The sequence below is a fragment of the Chelonia mydas genome, chromosome 2, assembly GCF_015237465.2.
Source record: "Chelonia mydas isolate rCheMyd1 chromosome 2, rCheMyd1.pri.v2, whole genome shotgun sequence".
Taxonomy (NCBI): Eukaryota; Metazoa; Chordata; order Testudines; family Cheloniidae; genus Chelonia; species Chelonia mydas.
In genome coordinates, this window is record NC_057850.1 from 180,219,081 (window position 1) to 180,243,318 (window position 24,238).

The 24,238-nt window shown below is 44.2% G+C and overlaps 1 protein-coding gene across 7 annotated transcripts in view; it reads left to right on the plus strand.

Annotated features, from left to right (window-relative positions):
• Nucleotides 1-24,238, plus strand: part of GLB1 (galactosidase beta 1) — a 66,358-nt gene that overhangs the window by 38,243 nt on the left and 3,877 nt on the right. For 6 of the 7 annotated variants that reach the window (XM_037890203.2, XM_027832838.3, XM_037890205.2 and 3 more), the window contains exons 11-15: nt 6,940-7,014; nt 9,715-9,804; nt 12,218-12,331; nt 13,474-13,605; nt 17,492-17,731. In XM_037890203.2, coding sequence (XP_037746131.1) covers nt 6,940-7,014; nt 9,715-9,804; nt 12,218-12,331; nt 13,474-13,605; nt 17,492-17,731 — 651 coding nt within the window. Of the gene's footprint in view, nt 1-6,939; nt 7,015-9,714; nt 9,805-12,217; nt 12,332-13,473; nt 13,606-17,491; nt 17,732-24,238 lie in introns of those variants that run through there. The other variant, XM_043540716.1, reaches the window with a different exon arrangement.

The window sequence follows — 24,238 nt, forward strand, 5'->3', positions numbered from 1 at the left end:
GCATTACTCCCACTCTTTGAGAGACACACAGACCTTCACAGAACAACAGCCAGGGCAGCTTCTTTTGCTTGCCTGTGTCTTTGCTTTGGGCAGTAAGGTGCGCCTTTGTGGTGGAGGCCGCCGTTGTTTCATTCATCTGGTTCCATAAAGGAACTTAACTGTTTATTACAACTATCTTAAATGAAGGGCAGCAATTCTTCAAGTAATGTCCCTATAGGTGCTCTACTGTAGGCATATGTGCAGGTGCGTCCGCGCGGTTCTGATCAGAGACCTTTGGTAGAGGTGTCAGTTTGGCCTGCACATGCACTCCAAACTCTCCCCTGCATGCTCTGCCTCGAGGCTAATTAGCATTTTGCAGGCAAACCCCCCCTCAGTTCCTTCTCAACTGCCCCTGGCTAGAGATGGAGCAATTAGCAGTCAGTTCACGGATACTTTACTTCTTTAGAAATGCTTTCTGAGGTGGTTTTTAGTACTTTTGTTCTTTTCTTAGTTTCATAGTTTCCTTTGTGTTTTTTTCTTCCCCTGTTTAAAAAAAAACAAACAAACTCCCTCCCTCCACTATCTATGGCAGATGATTTTAAGCTCTTCCAAGACCTTACGAAGAGGGTGGCAGATACCTTACTAATTCTTCTGGAGGAGATAACAGACACTCACCTTAAGCTGCTGGATATTTTACATACATCCTCCTCCTTGAGGATAGCTTTTGGACCCAGTTAAGCTTGTATGGCAACCACCAGCATCGGCCACACCAATAGGCAAAAGGGCCAATTAAAAAGTACTATGTACACCCCCCCCGCCCCGCCACAGATACAGAATTTCTTTTTTCCCACCCTCCCTCTAATTCCATCGTGATATAAGCGGTTAACTCATGTGGCTGCCAACATTGTTCCAGATCCACCCCTTATGATAGGGATTGGAAGTGCCTTGACTTATTTGGAAGGAAGGCCTGCTCTTCTGCTACTTTGCAATTCAGAATTGCAAACTACTAGGCCTTAAGGACAAAGTACGACTAATATGAATTATGCCAAATTCAGCATCTGTATTGACCATCTACCGGAGTCACAACGGGAACAATTCTGAGCCATTATTGATGTGGGGTAGGTGGTGGCCAAAACAACACTGCAGACAGCACTTTATGCAGCTGATACAGTGTCCGGTTCCATCTCAATGGCAGTTGTGATGCGGTGAGCTTCATAGTTGCATCTTTTGGGTTTCCCAAAGGAGATTCAGACAGCTGTCAAAGACCTCCCCTTCAAAGGCTCTAAGTTGTTTGCTGAGAAGACCAATGAGTCGCTCCACACTCTAAAGGACTCCAGAACCACACTTTGGTCAGTGGGGATCAATACGCCCGGACAAAAAAAGAATGTAGCCCTCAGTCTTCTCACAAACTGCGTATACCGCAGTTCCCCCCCACAATGCTATTATGAGCCACAGAGGAAAAAGGTCCAAGTTTCTGAGGTGCAAACCATCAAGCTCTCAATTTTCAACATTGCAGTCTTCCACCTCAAAACATCAGTTTTGACACCTTGGTCGAGGCCCTGAGAGATCACTGCCTTTGACAGCAGCTGCCACTTTCCAGGTTTTCTCGTCCTTCTGGATACAGCCTTGCTCTGTTCCGTCCCAACTGGGAATCCATCCAACAGATGGGTTTTGGAAGTAATCTCCCATGTGTATTCAATCCTCTTCAGGGATGCTTCTCATGAGAGACTGTTGTGACTGGATCACCTCCTCTGCTTAGAAGCCATAGAACCCATCCCACTGCATCTCTGAGGCAAAGGTTTTTACTCTCGATATCTCCTGATCCCCGAGAAAACTGGAGATTGGAGACCCCTACTGGATCTCAGAGCACTGAACAAATATATCAAGGCTCAAAAAGTCAAGATGTGTCACATTAGTGGTGATTATTCCATGTTTGGAACAGGGAGATTTGTTCTCGGCCCTCAAGTTTCAGGACACTTATTTCCACATATTGATCCTGCCATCCTACAGACAATTCCTCCAATTTACTCTGGGTCAGGATCAGTACCAGTACAGAGAACTCCCTTTTGGCCTCTTGTTGGCTCCCAGAGTATTTTCCAAGGTCCTCTCCATAGTGGCAGCCCACCTGCGTACTCAGGGGATCATGATCTACCCAGTCTTAGACAACTGTCTCCTTCGAAGAAGCCCTACCGGCCACCCATGGAACTATGGACGTACTCACGAAATTGGGCATACGAGTGAACATCCAAAAATTGACTCTAATTCCCGTACAATGGTTGGAATTTATAGAGGGCGATCTCGACTCACTGGAAATGAGAGTGCTCCTTCCACAGCACAGATTTCCCAGCTTGTCGGCACTTAGAGAGACAAGGCAAACTAGCCCTCAAACATCGGCCAGACATTGCCTCCAGCTTCTGGGGCACGTGGCGGGGGGCATGTTTGAAATATCTCCTGCCAGACTTCACTTGAGGTGCCTGAAGACGTGGTTACAGGCCAAGCAAAGGCAGGTTAGACAAACCTCTCTGTGTCTTTCTGGGTCAAACACTCCCTGGATTGGTGGAAAGACTCAACAGCCATTTGCACAGGGGTCCCACTCACACAGTGCCCCCGACACTACTAGTCACGACGGAAGCGTCCCTGATAGATTGGCATGCACATCTCAACAACCTCATGACTCGGGGCAAATGGTCGCCCATGGAGGCGACTCTCCACATCAACCACCTCGAACTCAGAGCCGTCAGGAACACTTATGTTCACTTTCTTCCACTGATCAGAGGTCCACGCACAAAAGTCATGACAGACAACATCGAGTGCACGTACTATATAAATTGCCAGGGAGTCACCAGATTGTCCTCCCTCTGTGCAGAAGTGCTAAAGCTCTGGAACTGGTGCATTTCCCATAATGTTCTATTATCAGTGGCCTGTCTACCGGGAGTGCAGAACGCAACAGCAGACAGTCTCAGTTGCAAGTTCTCACACGACCACGAGTGGTAAATGAACCCAGTAGTACTTCACAGCATATTCAGTCAATGGGGCACACTGACGATATACTGGTTTGCCACTTACCAGAACAAGAAATGCACACGCCACTGCTCCAGGGCTGGCCTTGGACAGCACTCATTAGGGGACGCTCTTCTTCTTCCAAGGGACGAGGGCCTTCTATACGCCTTCCTCTTGTTCCTTCTGCTGCTGAAGGTCCTGTTACACATAAAAAGAGAAAAAACAAACATCATACTGATTGCTCCCAACTGGCCAGGACTGATGTGATACCCATAGCTGTCACAGCTGGCCGCGTGTCCACCAATCCCTCTTCAACCCACTCCTTACCTCCTCTTGCAGAATGAAGGATGCACTCTCCATACCAACCTGTGGATACTCCGGCTCTAGGCCTGGCTTCTTCAGGGTTCCAACACACAGAGAGCTTCTGCTCTGAGGAGATACAGAAAGTGTTACTATACAGTAAGACATTGACTGCCCATTGTACTTACCTGCAAAAGTGGACCAGGTCTCAAGTTTGGTGCAATTCCAGGCAAATTATCCTGGTATCTGCTACTCTCCCTGTGGTGTTAACCCTGACATCTTGAGTATGTAGTCTATCTCTGAGTTCACTCAAAGTATGCCTGGCGGCCATACTGGTTTTCCATCAACCAACAGAGGGATACTCAGTTTTCTCACACCCAGCTACAAAGAGATACCTCCAGGGCATAGCGAACCTCTTTCCATAACCCAGACATCCCATATCAACATGGGAACTGAACTTAGCTTTAAAGAGCCTGACTAGACCGCCCTTTGATCCTGTGGCCACTTGTTCGCTTACACACCTGTCAATGAAGACAGCATTGCTGGTCACCATCACCTCAGGGAGGAGAAATGGGGGAGATAGCAGCACTGATGGCGCACCCCCCGTTTACAGGTTTCTTTCATGACAAGGTTACTCTCAGGCTGCACACAAAGTTCATACTCAAGGCAACCTCATCTTTTCACATGAACCGCCCGATTCACCTCCCAACCTTTTACCCTAAGCCTCACTGCAGTAGCAGAGAGTCCATACGTCACACTCTGGATGTTAGGAGAGCCCTGGCCTTCTACTGGGACAGGATGAATGCTTTTAGGAAATCTCCTAAACTCTTCCTTTCCATTCCAGATAGGTCTAAAGGCACAGCAGTATCGGCGCAAAGACTCTCCAAATGGGTCTCGAACTGTATCAAACACTGCTATGAGGTTTGCAGTGTAGTATCTCCATCTGGAATCCCCACACATGTCACGATGTCGCCTTCCTCCTCGGTCACCTTCCTCAAGAATGTCTCTATCTTGGAAATCGGCAGAGCAGCCACCTGGGCATCCATGCATACCACTGCAGAACACTACATGATTACGGGGGACTCTGCTGCCAATGCTAGCTACAGCTATGCGGTATTACTATCCATAACAGACTTGATTCCGAAGCCCCAACCTCCCATCTGGGATACTTCTCGGGAGTGACCTACAGTGGAGCACTTCTAGGGACACTACTCGAAGAAGAAGAAGGAGAGGAAGCTATTCACCCTGTGCAGTAACGATGGTTCTTTGAGATGTGTGTCCCTATGGGTGCTCCACAGCCCACCTTCCTCCCCTCTACTTTGAAGCTCTGAACAGAAGGAACTGAGGGTGGTTTGCCCACTCAACACTAATTAGCCTCGAGGCAGAGCAGGGCGGGGTGTGTCGGGGGGAAGCGTATGTGTGGACCAAACAGACATTGCTACACAAATCTCTGATCACAATTGCAGGGACACGCACCTATGGTGAAGCACCGATAGGAGGACACATCTCAAAGAACCATCGTTACTGCACAAAATGAGTAACTTCCTCTTATGCCCACCCTATACCAACTAGGGTGCCTGGTGTCTGGTTTTCAACAGGAACGCCCAGTCAAAAAGGGACCCTGGCGGCTCCGGTCAGCACTGCTGACCGGGTTGTTTAAAAGTCCGCTCGGTGGCACAGCAGGGCTGAGGCAGTCTCCCTGCAGCTCCCAGCAGCTGCGGCATGTCCCCTCTCTGGCTCCTGGGGCAGGGGCTGCCTGAGGTAAGCACTGCCCAGAGCCTGCACTCCTGACCCCCCCACATCCGAACTCTCTGCCCCGGCCCTGATCCCCCTCCCGTCCTCTGAACCTCTCAATCCCAGCCAGGAGCACCCTCCTTTACCCCAAACCCCTCATCCCCAGCCCTACCCCAGAGCCCGTACCCCCAGCCACAGCCCTCATTCCCCCCGCCACCCCTGCCCCAACCCGGAGCACCCTCCTACACCCCAAACCTCTCATCCCCAGCCCCACCCCAGATCCTGCACTCCCAGCCCCAGAGCACCTTCTCGCACTCTGAACCCTTCAGCCCCAGCCTGAAACCCCCTCCTGCACCCCAAATCCCTCATCCCCAGCCCCTCACCAGAGCCTGCACCCCTAGCTAGAGCCCTCATTTCTGGCCTCACCCCAGAACCCATATGCCCAGCCCAAAGTCTGTACCCCCTCCCACCCTGCAACCCCCTGCCTCAGCCCAGAGCCCCCTCCCATACTCTGAACCCCTCAGCTCCACCCTCCAGCCCAGAGCTACTTCCTGCACCCCCAGCCGGAGCCCTCACCCCCCATGCATCCCAACCCACTTTAGACCTCAACCCAGAGCCCCCTCCCATACCCTGAACTCCTCATTTCTGGCCCCACCCCAGAGCCCGCACCCCCAGCTGGAGCTCTCACCACCTCTCGCACGCCAACTCCCTGAGCCAGCCCGGTGAAAATGAGCAAGTGAGGGTGGGAAGAGCAAGCGACAGAGGAAGGGGAGATGGAGTGAGCGGGGGCGGGGCCTCAGAGAAGGTGCAGGGTCTCGGAGGAGGGGTGGGGGAGGGGGGTGTTCAGTTGTGTGTGTGTGCGTGTGTGTGTAGAAAGTTGGCAACACTAATACCAACATTTTGTGCATGTGCACTTATTGTGTTTTTCAAATTCCATGAGCTATTTTAGTATCTCACAACAGTCTATTAGTATTGTGCATGCAGAAGTACGTGATATGAATGAATTTTTACCTCTACAAGTGCATAAGAGATGAGGCAGAGCTTTGAGCATGCATCTTGTGCAAGACATAACAGCCTGGTGCTGAATAGCAAATAGGTTCACAGGATGGAATTTTTTATTTAAAAGAAAACAACAAACCTAGGAAACTTTAAAAAAAAAAAAAAAAAAAAAAAAAGGTATTAAGAAATTTAAAGATGCAAAACTAAGGACTCCAAAGTGAGGAAATGGTTAAGGCTGTGCAGGTAATCGTAATGAGGCCCCCTCGTGCACATGTAAGTATGCATCTCTTCTTCTGGAATTCTGCCTCTTCAGTGCACAAGACAGGATCTTGTTCAATGAACAAGGCAGGGATACAAAGTGAATGAAACGGGTTCTGCAGAGCTCTGCCTTATTTTTGAACAAAGTCTCTTTGCAGTTGCCACTATGCTTGTCTGGAGTAAATAAGAACTTGTCTGGTGGCACTGAGAGTGGATTTTGGCCCTTAGTGGACAGAACGCGTGATGTGTATTGGATGAGGCTGAGGCTTATAGAGACTCTGGCAGGCCCAGGCTAGGTATCATAACGTACAAAAACCTGCTCGGAAGACCAGATGGTTTCACAAACTGGGAATGATGTACATGAGATTTGAAGAGAGGGCAGTCTCAGACAACTGTTTGTCTATTTATCTAGGTTCTTATGAAGGCTCCTATTTCTGAGTTACTGTTGAAATCATGTGTAGTATGTAACTAAATCAGGTGGATTTTAACACTTCTGTTTTAAGACCTACTGCAAATGCATTCCTACAGCTCTATGAAAAATTTTACTTTTGACCAAATCTGTCTTTAGTTTGCTGTCTTTATTCCCCTTAAGTTACAAAATGTTAGATGAGAATTTGGTTACAATGTGTTTCATATTCAAGTTTCATGTGGTCTCTTTTATTTTCCTAGTATAAGCACTTACCTGAGGGCCCTATCCCGCCAACAACACCCAAATATGCATATGGGCAAGTGGCAATGGAGAAGGTAAATGTTCATTTGTTACCCTGTAGGTGTATCTGTGCATGCATACTTTTTTCTTCGTAAGGAACATTTTTATGAAGTTGGAATGTCCATCTACGGGCACTATATAAAGGAGCAGGGAGGAGAGAATAAAAACTCATAGATAAAAGGCTTCTTAACCCTCTTGAGGAGAGGAGGATATAGGGCATGGGACTAGGAGAAAGGCTTTCTGACTTCTCTTCCTGGCTCAGCCATTTTCTTGCTGTCTGACTTTGAGTAAATCAGTGAACCTCTGCTTCTGTTTCCCTTTCTGTAAAATGGGAGGATGATAATTTTGTTAACCTCTTTGAGATCTGCAGATGAAAAGCACTATGGAAGTGCTAAGCCATAGGACTAACACTGCTTTGCCAAAATTAGCTGTGTTAAAATCGGATTTATTCAGTTTGACAAGCATTTTGACTCTGGCCTCAAAATTACCCCCACCAATCACTAACATTTATCTTACCCTATTACACCAAAAGGAAATATGTCAGTGTGCATGACTTGTAAATAAAATGCAATATTTATAATATATACTGTGCTGTGTGTTAAGTCTCACTAAAATGAGTGATATTTGTATAGCTGTAGTTATCCAGCCTTTGGATAACTCAAAGTTTGGGTAAGCCCTTGGGGTTTATTTCACAGCCTGCTGAAGAGAAAAGTTTAAGGAGAGGCTGCTTTAGCTGCTGGTGGATTGAAAAGAAAGAGAAGGATGGGAAGAGAGGAGGTGCTGTGTTTTGCAAATAAATACTCTATATGCCATAGCGGACATTTTTTTTGTTTGGGGGAGTGGGTAAGTTGGATGTAGTAATTCGTAAGTTTGGATGGGGCTCTGTAATTCTTTAGTTTTGGCCAGACAGCATTTTTGATTGATAAGCCTGACCCATTTTGCTATGGCATATGAAGTGTTGCAACATTCTTTACTGATATCAGATAATACAGCACAGCCTGTCGTAAGTCATCCAGCTCAAGTGGTCTGCAGAAGTGAAATTTTTCACAGAAATGACTATCCAGTGAAGGTGAAGCAGAACTGCCCCATCTGTCTAAGCATACTTTAGGGTGGTCCCAGAAGACAAGAGGCTGCCTTATAAGGTTTCTCTGAGCTAGTATATATTCAATAGTGAGTAATATTACACATAGCTATGTGTACATCATGGGCGGGCCGGAGAGGCCCCAGCACCAGCCTCGCCGGCCGGAGCAGCCCCGGGACCTGCTGACTGGCCGGCCAACGCCGTGGTGATGTGCATGCCATAGAACTGGTAAATTATAAAATTTTATTGTATGAATAACCCACTTATATCCAGACTACTGTCTTTGAGTAGTCACTCTATTTTTATGTACAAAATAGGCCCAATGGCCTGTGATGGGATATTAGATGGGGTGGGATCTGAGTTACCCAGGAAAGAATTTTCTGTAGTATCTGGCTGATGAATCTTGCCCATATGCTCAGGGTTTAGCTGATCGCCATATTTGGGGTCAGGAAGGAATTTTCCTCCAGGGCAGATTGGAAGAGGCCCTGGAGGTTTTACGCCTTCCTCTGTAGCATGGGGCACGGGTCACTTGTTGGAGGATTCTCTGCTCTTGAAATCTTTAAACTACGATTTGAGGACTTCAGTAGCACAGATATAGGTGTGAGGTTTTTTGCAGGAGTGGTGGGTGAGATTCTGTGGCCTGCGTTGTGCAGGAGGTCAGACTAGATGATCATAATGGTCCCTTCTGACCTAAATATCTATGAATCTATGAAAATCAGTGCTCGCATGTGAATAGATGGTTGAGGTTATCCTATGGCATGTGTAGGAACGTGCATACATAATGTTGATGTTTGTTTTTAATGTTGCATTCTCATTTTTGAATGTGCCTGTGCAAAAGCTTGCTTTTTTCTTATTTTGAAACACCCAGCATTTCATTGTTTTCTTTTTACTGTGAATGTGTGTAAAATATATATCGAATTCTACAACATTTGAAGTGCTCTTTTTTGTAGTGGCTTTTCTGCAGCACTACTTGAAAGCAAATACTGACTTTTTGGAAAATATTTGGAATCACCAATGTACAATTTACACTGGGCCCGTGGAGACATTTGTGTAAAATAGACTAAAATTCTGATGCTCTTATTCAAAAAATCCCAAAACACTTGAACCTTTGAGCCTATAGAGGGCATTATGCGTATTGTGTGCCTCCTGACTAATACATAGAATCCACAGCAAATGTTGAGAGAGAAACATAGTCTGAAAGAGAGCTCTTATCATCTCAAAAAGAGATCAGAGGGCACCATAGGTATGTTAACCTGCAGTATAGTTGTGCCCATTGGATGAATTCAGAAAGGTACTTAAGCACATGTTTAACTTTAAACTTGTGGATTGTCTTAATAAAGTCAGTGGACCGATGGCATGCTTAAATTTCAACTTGTGCCTAAACATCTTGCTGAATTGGGGCCTTACTGCTTCAAAAATAAATGTGGGTTCAGTTATTTTAAAAGTCCTCTTAGATGATACTTAACAGAGCCAAATTCTGCTCCGAGCTACCTCAAATAATAAATTTGGAGTAATTCATTGGAAGTCAATAGTTACATCGGATTTACAACAGTGTAACTGAGAGCAGAATTTGGACCATATTGTTGTCTTATTTAGCTACTAATTAAATATTGAATTTTATGACCAGTCTAAATCTGCTTTTCCTGCATTGCAGCTAGGCACAGTAGCAGAGCTTCTTGATGATCTGTCACCCTCTGGGCCAATAAGAAGCACTTACCCCTTATCCTTTGTTCAGCTGCAGCAGGTAAGACTTAGAATCATAGGCTATCAGGATTGGAAGGGACTTCAGGAGGTCATCTAGTCCAACCCCCTGCTCAGAGCAGGACCAGTCCCCAATTTTTGCCCCAATCCCTAAATGGCCCCCTCAGGGATTGAACTCACAACCCTGGGTTTAGCAGGTCAATGCTCAAACCACTGAGCTATTCCTCCCCCAGTAACTCCTCATGTAACTACTAAGTGATCATTTTCCAAATCTTATTACGTGAAATTTAGCCTTGATATCACTGCATTGGGGTGAAAGGTCTTAAACCAAGTCTGAACGTGGTCCTTTAAATCTTGCAGTGTTGTACTTCTTACAGTAGTTGTTCCCAAGTTCCTTGGGTTGGAGACCCCTCCGCATTTGTGACGCCATCTGTTCCTGCGGCCACCATATTTTTGGCTTCACTGCTGAATCTCACTCGGGGTTTTTTTGGCTCATTTTCTCTCTCCCTCTTTCTTGTATTTTTGTTATCTCTGCTTTCCATTTTTTATTCATCCTCACTATCTTCCTCCATTTCTCTTGCTCTTTCTCCCCCTTTATAGTCTCTCTGTGAAGCACTCGGTTTCATAGATCCCTTCCACCTTGTTCCTCCCTGTTTTCTAGATTTTCCCAACTCTTCCTCTCTGTCTGTCCTTTCTTTCTCTCTGGTGTATAGCTGATGTGTCAAAACATCTGCCAGGGACAATTCTCTTGATAAACAGGGCAGGAGATCTGCGGGGGCGGATGGGAGGAGGGTCACAAGGTTAATGTTTTGTGGGTATCTTATTCATTTTTACTTCCTTTCCTCTTCAGAATGTAGGTAGAAAAAATTCTGAGAGTAGTCACCCAGAACTCATCAGAGTGCACACATCCCATTCACCAGGGGGCCTCTACACCACTGGCTGATTTAGAAAAATACCTCTTGAAAAAGCATCTTGCTCCCATCTTCCTCTTCTTGCCATGGCTTCCTCCTCCTCCTCTCCCCACATCTTTTGCCCCTTCTCCCCGACTTCTTTTCTGTTGCCCTCCTGGCTGCTCAGTGGCCCCACCTTTCCACTGCATTCATCTGGCTCCCAAATCATCCCTTCTGCTGAGCTATGTACAGATTAGGAGCCAGTTGCCTGCAGCTGAAAGAAGCAACCACTAGGAAACGTGTAGTGGACCGGACTGCTGAGCAGCTACCTGCCCCATAGTCCCAGGACACTGGATGGGATGGGTTCAAAACCCAATTCTGAACGTTAGCTGGGCCGGGTTCAAAACCCAGATCTGCCCTGGTCAAGCTACAACTACCGGCCGGTAAGCTGGATGTCTTTCCTTCTCTGCCTTTACCTGCACATACCAGAGGGATCCAGCCAGGAGAGAGAGGCTCAGGAGCTGTCCTGCTACTTGTGTGCTTCTGTGGGAGCAGAGAGCAGGCACTCTAGTCAGCTGCTGAAAGACCCTATGAAAAGAAACCAGGCAGGCGGTTTAAAAGGAGCCCCTGACCAATCAGCTCCCTGGTTTCAGCATCCCCGCTCATGGGGTGATGTTTCAAGCAGTTCACCCTCCATGCATTGCTTCTCTTCTCCACACTCTGCTGGACTTTGCAGCTGTTACACCCTGTCACCTACCTTGGTCTCATGGGAACCTCAGAGACACGTCAGGAAAAGGGGCGGCCCATAATGGTCACAGCCTCCTCTGTTTTGTTTTTTCCTGCCATCTGTGCTGCCGGTTGAATGCATTGGTGGTCACATGTGGCTGGCTGGAACTGCCATGCTCCCACCTCTTCTTGCCCCAGAGGCTGGGAACCAAGTTAAAATCCAATTCATGTCAGACACTGGTGTTATGTTAATGCTACTGGGGAAAAACAGAATGGTTTCAATGTGTTTGTTTCATTTGTTACAGGAACAAATCCAGCAGCTCTGATTTTATGGTCCCCTGATGGCAATATGTCACATGAGAATATTCCTAATTGTTCCAGTAACATAGCAGCTGGTTCTCCTATACAGGCAGTACCGGCATCAGTTTTTGGCTATAGGGTGCAGTTTTTTAGCTTGTTATCTAAGCTTCCGTTGCAACGTTTTTTCCAGTTGTCATTTTTATCAATTTTCAGTGAACTAATCAATGGATTCAGTTCATGACCCTTTACTCTTATTGAGGTGCAGAGGAGGAGAAATCTTAACTGAGATCTTCATCTTTAAGGTTATGTAAAGATATATAGGAAACTTTATGAAATTTACATTGAGTATTAAAAATTGAAATCACTTGACAAGATATTAACTAGGACATCTGAAACCATTTGTGATTATCGCTCCAGACAGGGTATGAAAGTTGAAATTACTCTTCCAATGTGTAGGCCGAAATTCTGGTTACTGGTTTCCATTTTGTGACCTCAAGTGTAGCCTCAGAATGACTTGGTTCTCTAATTTTTTTCTTCTAGTATTTTGGGTTTGTGCTGTACAGGACTACCCTGCCAAAAAATTGTAGTGAGCCAACACCACTCTTTTCACCTTTAAACGGAGTCCACGACCGTGCTTATGTCTCTGTAGATGGGGTAAATATTGACCTTACAACTATCGATATCCATGTCTGTCACTTGCCTTCTTTGGGTAGCTATGATTAATAATTGTATTGTGTAGTTTGTGGCTTGTTTCCCCATGTACACAAATACAGTTTAGTTTATTTAATTTAATATGAAACGTAAAGAGAAAGAAAGGGATCATACAGTTGGTACATTCTGCACTTTAGTAAAGTTTTTAAAACATTCAAATCTGTACACACCATTTCTATGGTCTACTTGAAAGTCTTATAATTAGTATCAAGACAATTGAAAATTGGTCTAGGGTCTTCATACAAGTAGAAAAAAAATCTATAAGCTGGGCTTGCTTACTACTGGTTTGATACAAATTAGAAGCTGACCTATATTTGATCAGCTCCTGCAGGTTGTTTCAATTGATTATTGCAGGAAACTTGAGTCTACATCTTTGCTTGTGACATTGGGTTATTGACCACAAATTTAAATTTTTTTTTTACAGGATGTAGATTCCTCCCCCGCTTTCCTCCTTGAACTGTGTACAGCACAGCTTTGTTCCTGCTCAATAAGGAGAAAAATCAGTTTATGGACTGTCAAAGCACAGCTTTCATTCTTTATTCTGGCATATTGCATTAATATTTCTTTAATAAACCCTGTTTTCTATATAATACATCAAGGATGTATTGTATAGTAAACAGTAAAGTCTCTATTGGCAAAACCAAATTATTGTTTGGTTTTCTATTCAGAATCATAGTGTTTTTACAAAAAAAAATGCATCAGAGCTTAATCTGAGAATGAGTCATATTTCACCTATAAAGTGTGCAAACTGTTTTCAGTCATCTGAACAGACCTTGACAACTTGAGTTTTTTAGGAATGAGAAGCCTTGCAGAGCTTTGAAATTTAAAAACCAATAGAATTAGTGAATGAAGTGTACCACACTTTTGAAGAAACTGATAATTTTCCATTATTTGAATAACTGAAACACTACTCAGCTGAATATCTTACTGACCAACTTAAATGATAGTTGTGGGGGTTGAGGTGAGCAGGGCAGCAGGGGGATATTTTCCTCTGTACAAGCCAGTAAGTCTCAAAAATGAGTAATCCAGTTTTGTCCTCTGTTTGAGCCTTACGTTATTTTCTCCTTTTGGTGTTATGCTTACAGGTTCCTCAGGGAGTCCTTGAACGAGGCAAATCATACATAATAAATATAACCGGGAAGGCTGGAGCAAATCTGGATGTGTTGGTAGAAAACATGGGTCGAGTAAACTATGGTAAATACAACAATGACTTTAAGGTAAATTTAGTCACTAATGATTATACAATGGAACTTGTCAAAGCACACCAGAGATCAGCTTTTCTTCTATTGGTAAAAGAAAATCTTAATGCAATAGTAAGAGCAAAGGGTTCGGGAATATGCTGGTGCAACTTTACCTAACTCAAAATACAACTAATACTTTTCTTATGAGTCCTGCTCTCATTGAGGACAAAGTGGCATTAAAAGCAGACAGACACTCTTTAACTTTTGGTGGTTTTATATCACCCACAGGTCTCTCAAGAGGTGTTGAGTCTTCTAATGTATCATCTAGGGATGCATGAACCAGTTCAAATGAATTAAAAACAGCTGAAACATCATCTAGAACTGAAGCTCACTGGAGTTTGCAAATTCAGATTTTGTATATAAAATTATGTGACGGGGCAAGGCCAGGTGGCTATAGAAAAGTAGTGAGAGATAGATCTATTAGCTCCAGGCTAAACAAATCCCTGGTACCAGGATAAGTGAAATGGCAGCTGCTCCAGGTCAATTAAGACACCTGGGGCCAATTAAGAACTTTCCAGAAGGCAGGGAGAATGCTAGGTTGATTGGGACATCTGAAGCCAATCAGGGGCTGGCTGAAACTAGTTAAAAGCCTCCCAGTTAGTCAGGTGGGTGTGCATGTCAGGAGCTGTGGGAGGAAGTTGCGCTGTTGGAGAGGCTGAGTAGTACACACCATATAAGGCACAAGGAAGGAGACCCTGAGGTAAGGGTGAAGTGGAGCTTGTGGAAGTGAGGGCTGCTGTGGGGGAAGTAGCCCAGGGAATTGTACATGTCATATTTCTAAAAGGTCAGCTACCATAGCTGATACTATTAGGGTCCCTGGGCTGGAGCCTGGAGTAGAGGGTGGGCCCGGGCTTCTCCCCCCTGCCGCCCCCAACCCTTTGCCCCCTGATTAATCACTGAGAGTGGGAGACAACAGAGACTGCGCAAGGAAGGATAACTTCTCCTCACCTCCCTCGCTGGCTTATGATGAAAATGGCTCAGTAGACTGTGACCCTTGTCTCTAGATAGAGAAGGGTTACGTGGAGGGTCACAGTGAGCCTCTGAGGCTAGCGAAATCCGCCAGGAAACGCGGGACCCACGGAGGCAAGGACAGAGCTTTGTCACAATTAGTACTTTTGAATGTTCATACATGTCTTGGTTCAGTTGCAAGTGCTGCACTCTTGCAGCATTTTTCAGCATCACTGGAAGAAGGATACCTCAGGCAAATGCTTTATCTTGCCAAATTTCCAGTCCAGGTTTGAGCAGATAAGATAAGATAAGGCACCCAGAACCTCTGGGTGCTTATCTAAAGCACACTTCTGAACTATACTTGATCATTAGTAATGTCCCAACATGGCATTAACATGAACCGGGGGCGGGGGAAGGAAAGTGCTATCATATGAATTTTGGTGAGCATCAAGCTTGGTGTTGACCTTTAAACTTCCATTACAGATGGGGGAGAAATACTGACATGACCACCTTTTTGTTATGTTTGTGCTGTATTGAATGGACTACCTTTTTTATGTCTGTACTGTGCTTAGCACAATAGGGCCCTGATCACTGATTGTCTCTGCTTACTATTGGAACACAAATAATAATGGACCAGTGGCCAGGAACCCACTTTGCCCACTGAAGGGAATCTGTGGCTCAAACTCCCCAAATAACTATTGGACACCCAAAAATGTGGGTAGCTTGGGTTTGGAGGTCCAGTGGTTCAGACTTTAATCCTCTTCTGGAGATCTAGGTTCAAATGCAGATTACAGTGGATTTCAAGAGTCTGAATTTGGTGCTCCCTGGTGGCATATTTACCCATACCAAAAAACTATAGTACAGTGTGACACAACTGGCTGTTGCTACTTGGGAGAGACCATGGTCTGAAATGGGACTGCTACAAAGCAAGATGGACACTCTTTAGAAGAGCTGCATTGTGTGGAGGCTTGCATGGCTGTTTGGCAGGATTGTGGCCAATTGCAGTCAGATTAGTGATGCTTCGCTGGCATGAACATGACTTCTGGAAGAAAAATAATTTCATCTCCAGTCCACTTCAGGAGTTGACCATCCATCTGGCCATTAAAATAGAGTTTCTGTAGCCCTTCTTGTGGCATCAGGTAATCCTGACCACTTATATCAAGATCTTGTCTTTTATGCAGCCCCCCCACAGGTAAGCTAGGCACCTCACAATGCTGTTAAGATTTTGGCAAAGGCTTACAGCCCAATTTAGATGTGAGGGCAAAAGCAAATCGCAAGAGAAAGGATAGAGGAAGAGAAGGTGCCACAACAATGAGATTACGTGGTTGCTCAGCAAAGGCATGTGTGCAGAAGGAGGAAGAAGATTTTTTAAATACATGAAAATAAAAATAAATAAAATGTCTTCCTTGAATTGCTTTGGTAGACCGCTCTCTAAATGTGTCTATCGAAAGTACAGCTGAGACTTGTCAATGTACCACATATAGTGGATGTTGCTCACTGTCTTCAGTTATACTATGCAGCGGATATTTTAAGAAATCCTGACTAAGAGTTTGATGTTGTCTTCCAGGATGGTGAGATGCAAATTATAACAACCTAGATCAGGGGTCTCAAACACCACTAGTTACCCCTCTCCATTCTGAAAATTTACCATTTATTCCTACCCTTTGTTCCCTGTCTTTTAACCGGTTTTCATTCCATGAAAGGATCTTCCCTCTTATCCCATGACAACTTAATTTACATTAGAGCCTTTGGGGAGGGACCTTGTCAAAGGCTTTCTGGAACTCTTAAGTACACTATGTCCCCTGGATCCCCCTTGTCCACATGTTTGTTGACCCCTTCAAAGAACTCTAATAGATTAGTAAGATCTGATTTCCCTTTACAGAAACCATGTTACAGAAACTGTCTTTTAGAGTAAGGGCTTGTCTACGTGGGAAAGCTTTACCAGTATAATCCCCTGTGTGGACACTCTTATGTAAGAGAGGCTTTTTTTCAGTTTAGCTTATGTTGCTTGGGAAGGGGTTTAAACTATGCTGAAAGACCATTCTTATGCTGGAATAAGTGTGTCTACGTTAGGAGTTATACTGGTCTCACTATATCAATTTAAATTCAACCCTGAGGGTTGAATGGGAGGTCTGCATGGGAAGGTTTTATTGGTGTGACCTAAGTGTAAAATTCTGTAATAGAAACTGTTGTAACAACTTTTGTGGATAGGGGAGGATTTGATTTCTGTAAGCAAACTTCTGAATCTACCTCTGATGTATGAAATATATCCTCACTTAGGTCCCAGAGTTGCATGATACTTAATAATATTCTTCACATTAAGCATATTAGTCTCACTGAAGTAACATGGACTACGATACTTAAAGTTAAGCACATGCGTAAGTACTTTGCTGGCTCAGGGCCTCAGGGTGAGCCTTGAAGCCCTGACTTTGTGATACTGTGTATGAGCTACAGTAGTTCCGTAGGAAGCAAATAACGCGGTCTCTACTACTATGTAGAGTGACTCATTGTTGCCAGCTCTTGTGATTTCTTTAATGCGCCCGTTCCTGGAATCTCGTGATTATGAAAATTGTAGCTTGATTTTAACACTGTTTTCTAGCCTCCCCGGTTGCAGAGAAAAGCTTGAAAATGTGACCCAAGTGTATCCTAAAGGCTCAAAACCCAGAAAGCAAATAAAAATGAGGGGTTCCTTTAGGGGTTTTTTGATTTGTTTTTGCTTTTTTTAAGCTAATCCTTAATTTTGGGGGACCTGACACATGAGTTTTGAACACTTGGGGTTGGCAATACTGGTGACTACTGTAGTTCAGCCAAGTTTTTATTTCTCTTATCTGTTTTGTACTCAGGACAGTTGGAGATAGATAATTGTAATGAGATGAGATTACTGATTTTGTTAACACCTTTAATTTCTTTGCAGGGTCTAGTGTCAAATTTATCTCTTGGCCAAGTTACACTCGTTCATTGGGAGATCTACCCACTAGACATAGACAGTGTGGTGGGCCATGGCTTAAACGGCAAAGGTGGTGAATCAAAAACATCTGGTGGTAATCCCTCAAGCTATGCAGCTCCTGCTTTTTACACTGGCAGATTTTCTATTCCCAGTGGAATACCTGATTTACCTCAAGACACCTATATCAAGTTTCCTGGCTGGACAAAGGTAGGTTTCTTTTTCTAAGATGTTTACGAAAAAACCTGAATCTGATTCTAAAGTCACCTTAAAATTGCTATTAAAGGTCAAGAACAGCCCTTTACTAGGGGTGGAGGACTATATAACAACCGTGTGGTCGTTTTGAAGGGCCACTCACATATATCAAATGATATTCAGAGATGTTGAGATCTTATAAGTGACTAGTCAAGATTTTAACTAAATCTTGAATAAATCTGGGGATAGGAAACTAAGATGAGGGAAGCTCATATTAAGTAGTCATTCAGTGACGTTGGCTAGGCAAATGATATGCCACGTAAGTATGCAGCTATTATAGATATAGTGAGTAGGACACAAAGATATGTTTGGTCAGGGCTATTTAGAATACGGCATTCAGTTTTGGTCTTTTTTTCTTGCGGGAATGGAGAGAGAGCTGCCCTCTGGAAAAGGGAAGTGAATACAGGCTTTTTAAAGGCTGCTTGTTCTGGAGAAAGTGTGGTACTGGAAGTTGGCCTTTTGGGGAAGAGTGGAGTCAGGCTGGCTGAGCAGAAGTAATAAAGGACATAATTGATGAAGTGGCGCTAGGAAAACTCTTCATGCCGAAGAGTGCAGAAAATTAGCCAGTGTCTTTGTATGGAGAGTTTAGCTTTTTAAAAAAAATAAAAAATTGCTCATTAACAAAGGACACAATTCTGACAGAGTCAGAAGATGAGACTTGCTAGCTCAGAGGAAGGGTCCCAGCAGGAATAGTCATGACCTAACTTGTAACAAGGTTGCCTAAATGATTCAGAAACCTGTCATCCCACCCTCAGTACCCACAAAAAAATCCCGTTGGAACGCAAAAATCCCTAATCGTGTGTCACAACTGGACATTGGCATGGCTTCCAGTTCTGAGCCACATTGCTCCCCCTTCCATCAGGTTGGCGATTGCAGCTGGTAAGCTGCTTGATAAGATAGGTGCTGATCCCTTATTCAATAATCTTTTAGCCCACCACCTACACATCTTTCAATGACCTTTTTAGCCCACCACCTACCACTGTGGTCGAGGCTGCCACGCCAAGATGTGACAGCGGAATCCCTGTGGTGGGAAGACTGGTGCTTAACACCAACCACCAATCAGTTCCTCGTCACAGACCCTACTGCTCGCCCGCCCGGCTTCCACCTGCCACGTCGTCAGGCCCTTCTTATCTGATTCTGGACTGGGCAAAGCCCCTGTGCAGCCAGCAGCACCACTGGGGTCTTCGAGACAGGCCAAGCTGTGGCGCAGGTTGAGCAATGATACACATTGTCGAGGAGCGGCCGCTAACCAAATTCAGTGGTGGGCTCTGAGAGCTGCACTTGGCCACTAGGAATGCTAATGCTTGGCTCGGTGAGTACACAAAGGCTAAATAAATAAATTGGCACGGTTAAATCTGAGTGGGTGGGATTTCCAACAGCTCTCACTGTTGGCTTCTCTCTGCTTCCATTGAAGCCAATAGTAGAATTTACACTGACTTCAGGGAGTGCGAGAGGCCGGTGCTAAGTGTTTATGGAAATTGCACCCATAGCATAGCTGGGCCCTTTTGTTTTGATTACAGGCCCCAATTTCTATAGGGATTTAGAACTCCATTTTAAATCCCCATCTAGCTGAGACTGTATGTGAGCTGGTGGCATGCAGCAGTTATCTATCTTCTCAAGGAAATCACTTGGATTGGTTTAGCATCCTCCCCCAACAATTATTTCCCCCTTCCCCCCCATAGTTCAATTTTATGTCCCCCTCCCTGACTGAGCAGGCCCCTCACTTTAAAAATGGACTCTGCAGATAGTCAGGCTTTGTCTGTATCTAGGAACAGCAGTTCAGTGATCCCAGGACATATGAATGGCCCAGTGTGCCTGCTCCAAGGCTTGGCCCTTCCTGGCCTGCACAGTTGGTTTGGGTTGTTTTGTACCGATTTGTTTGGTGTGATATTTAGACTATCCAAGTAGCTGCATCAGACCCAACTCCCTAGTATGGATGCACCTGTAGCTGTATAAAGATGCCTTATACCAGTACATCTGATTCCCCTTCCCATATGGGAATAAGCTATACTGGTATAATCACCTTTATACCACAATAACTGCATCCATGCTAGAGGGGTTGTACCACCTTAGAGGTCTGCCCAGACCTAATTTTCAAGCCTGACCTGGACTTGAACCAAACCTGAGCACAGCCAAGCCAAACCTAATCCAAAAGGGTTAAGTCATTTTCAGCCCCGACCCACACCCAATTCTCACTCCATCCCGCTCCCGAATCTGTGTCAGTGCTGTCGTGTGGGCTTGGGGTCATCCCGGGCCTGCAATCTGTTGCCAGCCACCTCCTGCCCTTAGGGTTGGTGCAGCAGCAGCTGCGTGACCTGCTCCTGCCGGCCGCCACCTGACTGTGTGCTGTGGAGTGAGTGTGACAAGGAATTGCAGCGCCTCTTACCTGGCAGCACACAGAGCAGTGAGGTGGCAGGAGCAGGGCATGCAGCTGCCACCGTGCCAACCCTGCAGGCAGGAGGAAGTGATCGGAGCTGACCCGAGCCTGAGAGTGTGGGCTGGTTTCCAACCCAACCCGAACCCCACACTTGTAGTTGGGTCCTGTTGGGTTGCAAGGCTCTGTATCACTTTACCTATATTGGTATAGTTAAAGCAGTACAATTTTGTGTGCAGACAAGGCCAGAATTTCTCCCTAGCTGAGGGGAATGAGTCCTGGGGGTGGCAGTCAACTGACCATCCAGAGTACATAAGGAGAGCCAATAGCCCACTTTGAGAGTGGAGGTGGGGAGAAAGCATGTGCAGGGTGAAGGTTCCCCCTAACTCCCAGGCAGAGGGCCTGGGGAGCGAGAGTGCTGGGAGCAGAAGCCTGCTGGGAGAAGACTCAGCTGAGACACCCTGGGAAGGGGGTTTATATACAGGGGAAGCTAGAGGAAGGCTTATGGAGGAATATGGCCTGGGGAAAACTGAAGGACAAGGCTAGAGCTTGAGTGACTAAGGGCAAATAACCCAATTATAAGATGGAACCTGTAGGAGAGGGTGGGCATTAGTCCCCTTCTATGCTGCTACTATGGGATGTGGGAAGATTAATTAGAGGCAGGAAGCTGAGCCTGGTGGAAGGGCTGAAGATTGCCTAAGACCCTCGGGGGGAACTGCTGTGACCTGGAAGAGTGTAGGGCAGAAGACTGTGAGTTGCCACTGGACTTTGTTTTTGATGCTCCGGAAGTGGTGAACTCTGACTTAGCCAGAGAGCGAAGTCACCTCAATGCTGCAATGCAGTAAAGACTCCTGCATGCAAGCACTGCAGCAGCCTACAAGCCTGTGGGTTTCTGAGAGGGGAAACTGGAGCAGTGGAGATGCCTAATGCTGAAGTGGGTAAGCCCCAGCTATCTTGGGATTCAGCCATAGCAACTTGTGTAGCTGCACCAGCACAAGCCCTAATTGTAGTCAAGAAAAACAGTGATTTGCATGGATTGAGGATTACACAGGCAACTGGTGCAAGTCATGGCTTTCCTTGGCAACACTTGGGGTTTGCACGGATGCAGGTACACCAGTTGCTGATTGCTGATTTGGAGCTAATCTCGCACCTAGAGGAGGGCATGTAGGGTGATATGTTTTCAAAGAAGGAAGCAGAATGACCACAATGATGCGTCTTTATAAAAGAAAATGTGGATCTTCATTTTTCACTCTTCAAAGTTCAGGCCATTCACAGGTTCCAGACCTTTTGTTTGTCCCACAAATGGAAACACAGGCCAATTGCTAAATTCTGATTTGGATTCCACAACCTACTAACTCTCAAATTTTGGATGAACTTAGATCCAGGGTTTTTGTTTGGAACAGAACCATTTAAAAGTGCCAAAACCTAATGCTTCTTAGGTAGTTTCCACAACCTTTCTGTCTTTGCCATGAATGACATTAATGTGATTTGAGAGATTCCTGCAAATTCAGTAGAATTAGCATCATGGCCAAAGATTCCACATACCCACCCTTTACAATGTCATGGTTCACTATATATGCATAACCGTGAATTTGTTAATGAAGGACTGTAAGGATTTTTTGACATTTTTGTCAAGTCCACAGGAGCCTTCAAAATAATACAGTATTGGTAGAAGTTGAAAATAGTTTTCTGCTATGAAATTGTTGTACACTTCAGAGCCATTATTGGGTAATCTTAGTCTGAATGAATAAAATTTTAAAACTTCATTGAAAACAAGTAGCAATCGTTCATCGTGAGTGAGATTTTGAAATCGCTATGAAAATAAGACAAAATAAAAGTACCTCCCTCCAAATGAGTGATAGTTGCAACTCTGCGCTATATCAGTGTACTGTGCATGGTCAATCATCGTTACACTGGCAGTCTTTTTCTTTCATACAGTACTCTTGAGAATTTGGTTTTTTTTTAATGTGTAAGACTAACATTAAGAAATGGATTGCAGTAACTGTATTAGTGGCCAAAAGAGTTATTTTGAGAAAATGGCGGCCTGCAATTCCTCAGTCGTACACAGACTGGCTTAGTGAGTTCTCTATTTCTGCATTAATGGAAAAGATGACTCTGTCTAATAGAAATGCTTGGAAAAAATATGAGGCTGTCTGGTTACTCATGAAACTATTGCATATTTGTGCAGTTTAGTATATATTAGTCCGCAATACTCATAGGTTATGTTCTCACTTATTTATCTATTTAGTCACTTTAATAATTGATGCCCTGCATGATCTCTACAGGTTGTTTTTGGTTTGTTTTTTGTTTTTTCCCCATGTTTTAGAAATAATGTTGTATTTTGTTCTTTATATGCTTGTGCCTGTATTTATATATGTTTTGTTTCATTATGTTTTAATATTTTATATAAAAACAATAAAGATAAAGTTTAAAAAAAAGCCTAAGACTGTCAATCTAGCACTGTCAGTGGTATTGAATTTACTCCTAAAAAATTGCACAGGCTTTAATTGACCGAGTGCAAAGTTAAGTTGTTGCTGTGTTGTAGCATATCAAGGGTGCTGTATCTTGTTTAAAAAAACAACTACAGTGGTTTAGAGACTCCTGTCTGTTGCAGAACTTAATGGTATGGTCTAAAAAAGGGTTTTCAGAGTTGAGATAGTTGTTCGCAACTCAGCAGAAGTTTCTAGTTCAATATCTAGTCATATAAAGGAAGTTTTCTGTTTCTAATTGCTGGTTCTTCCATTTTTATTTTGTATAACATGTTATTTAGTCTATATGGATGTTATAAATTAGTAGATTTGGGGGCATATATGGACATATGATTTCATAACCATGCTGCATACGCGATCTGTAAACTTAAGAACAGCTCCTTGCAAATTAACCTTTTGAGCTCATATTTTCCAAGAAATTGTATGAAGTAAACTGTCAGACTTGAAGATCAGAAGGGATCATTCTGATCATCTCATCTGACCTTCTGTATAGGTCTTAGAATTTCCCCCACTAAGTCCTGCCCCAACCCACAAGTTCTCATTGAGCTAGAGCATATTTTACGTTACAGTAATGAATTCATCCTGTGTGTGGAACAGTGACTTATAGCAATTCTCATGCCATCTTTCACTCTAAAACGATCACAGAAGTAAAGCACTGAGGCAGAATATTTTCTTTCTGCCTGCAGACCGCAAAAACAAGCCACAGAATGAGATTAATTTGATAAAAAAATGTTTGGGGTTAAAGTTTATTAACACCTACAGCAAGATAGGATCTTAGGCCACAGAGGCAAATGGAAAGTTGAACTCACCCTCATTTGCGAATTTACCGGCTTTTTGAGAAAAATTAAGAATTTGACATAAATTGATTTATAAAGATTTTAAATGAATTTACCGAAACAATTTTTCTTTTTAATATTCTACTAATGGTCAATGTTTGAGAGAATTTGCCTTTCATTTTTCATTGCAATTTCACCTACCCTAAGTTTTTCGGAAGCCACCAACGATGCTGTTAAAGTCCTACCTTCCCAATGCCTTATAGAAACCCTTTTATTTAGTCATCATTCTTCCTTTGTGCCATGCATCTTATATTTTTTCCCCCTAGTCTTAACTTAAGGATATTTTATATGGGGGAAAATTGATGCTTTAATTCACCTGCTCCTGTTGAATTCTCGTCCATTGAAGTCCCAGTGTTCTGAGCCAGTAGCTGACTAACACAGAAAGGGCGTTCATAAGAGAGTGGAGCTGGGTGGTTAAACCTCAAAAACACGTGGAACTTTCCTTTTTGTTATGAACTCAAAACAGCCCAGTTCAGTCAAAACGTTCATGAACCGAGATTCAGTTTTGAGTGAATGTGGGTCCATTTACAATTCCAGTGAAATGGTATGAAAAGTCACAGTTTTAAAGATGACTTACAAAGATTTTTTTCTAAAAATTATGAGCTTGGGGGTATTTTTTTTCTGCTTTATGATGTGTTTAAAAGATGAAATATTTTGAAAGGCTTTCTTAAGCTTGTTTTTTTTACGTTAGAAACATCAACAATGTCAAGTCATCCCTCTTTTTGCAAGAGGGCTTCTTGGAGGTCTCAGATGCTCGTGTGAG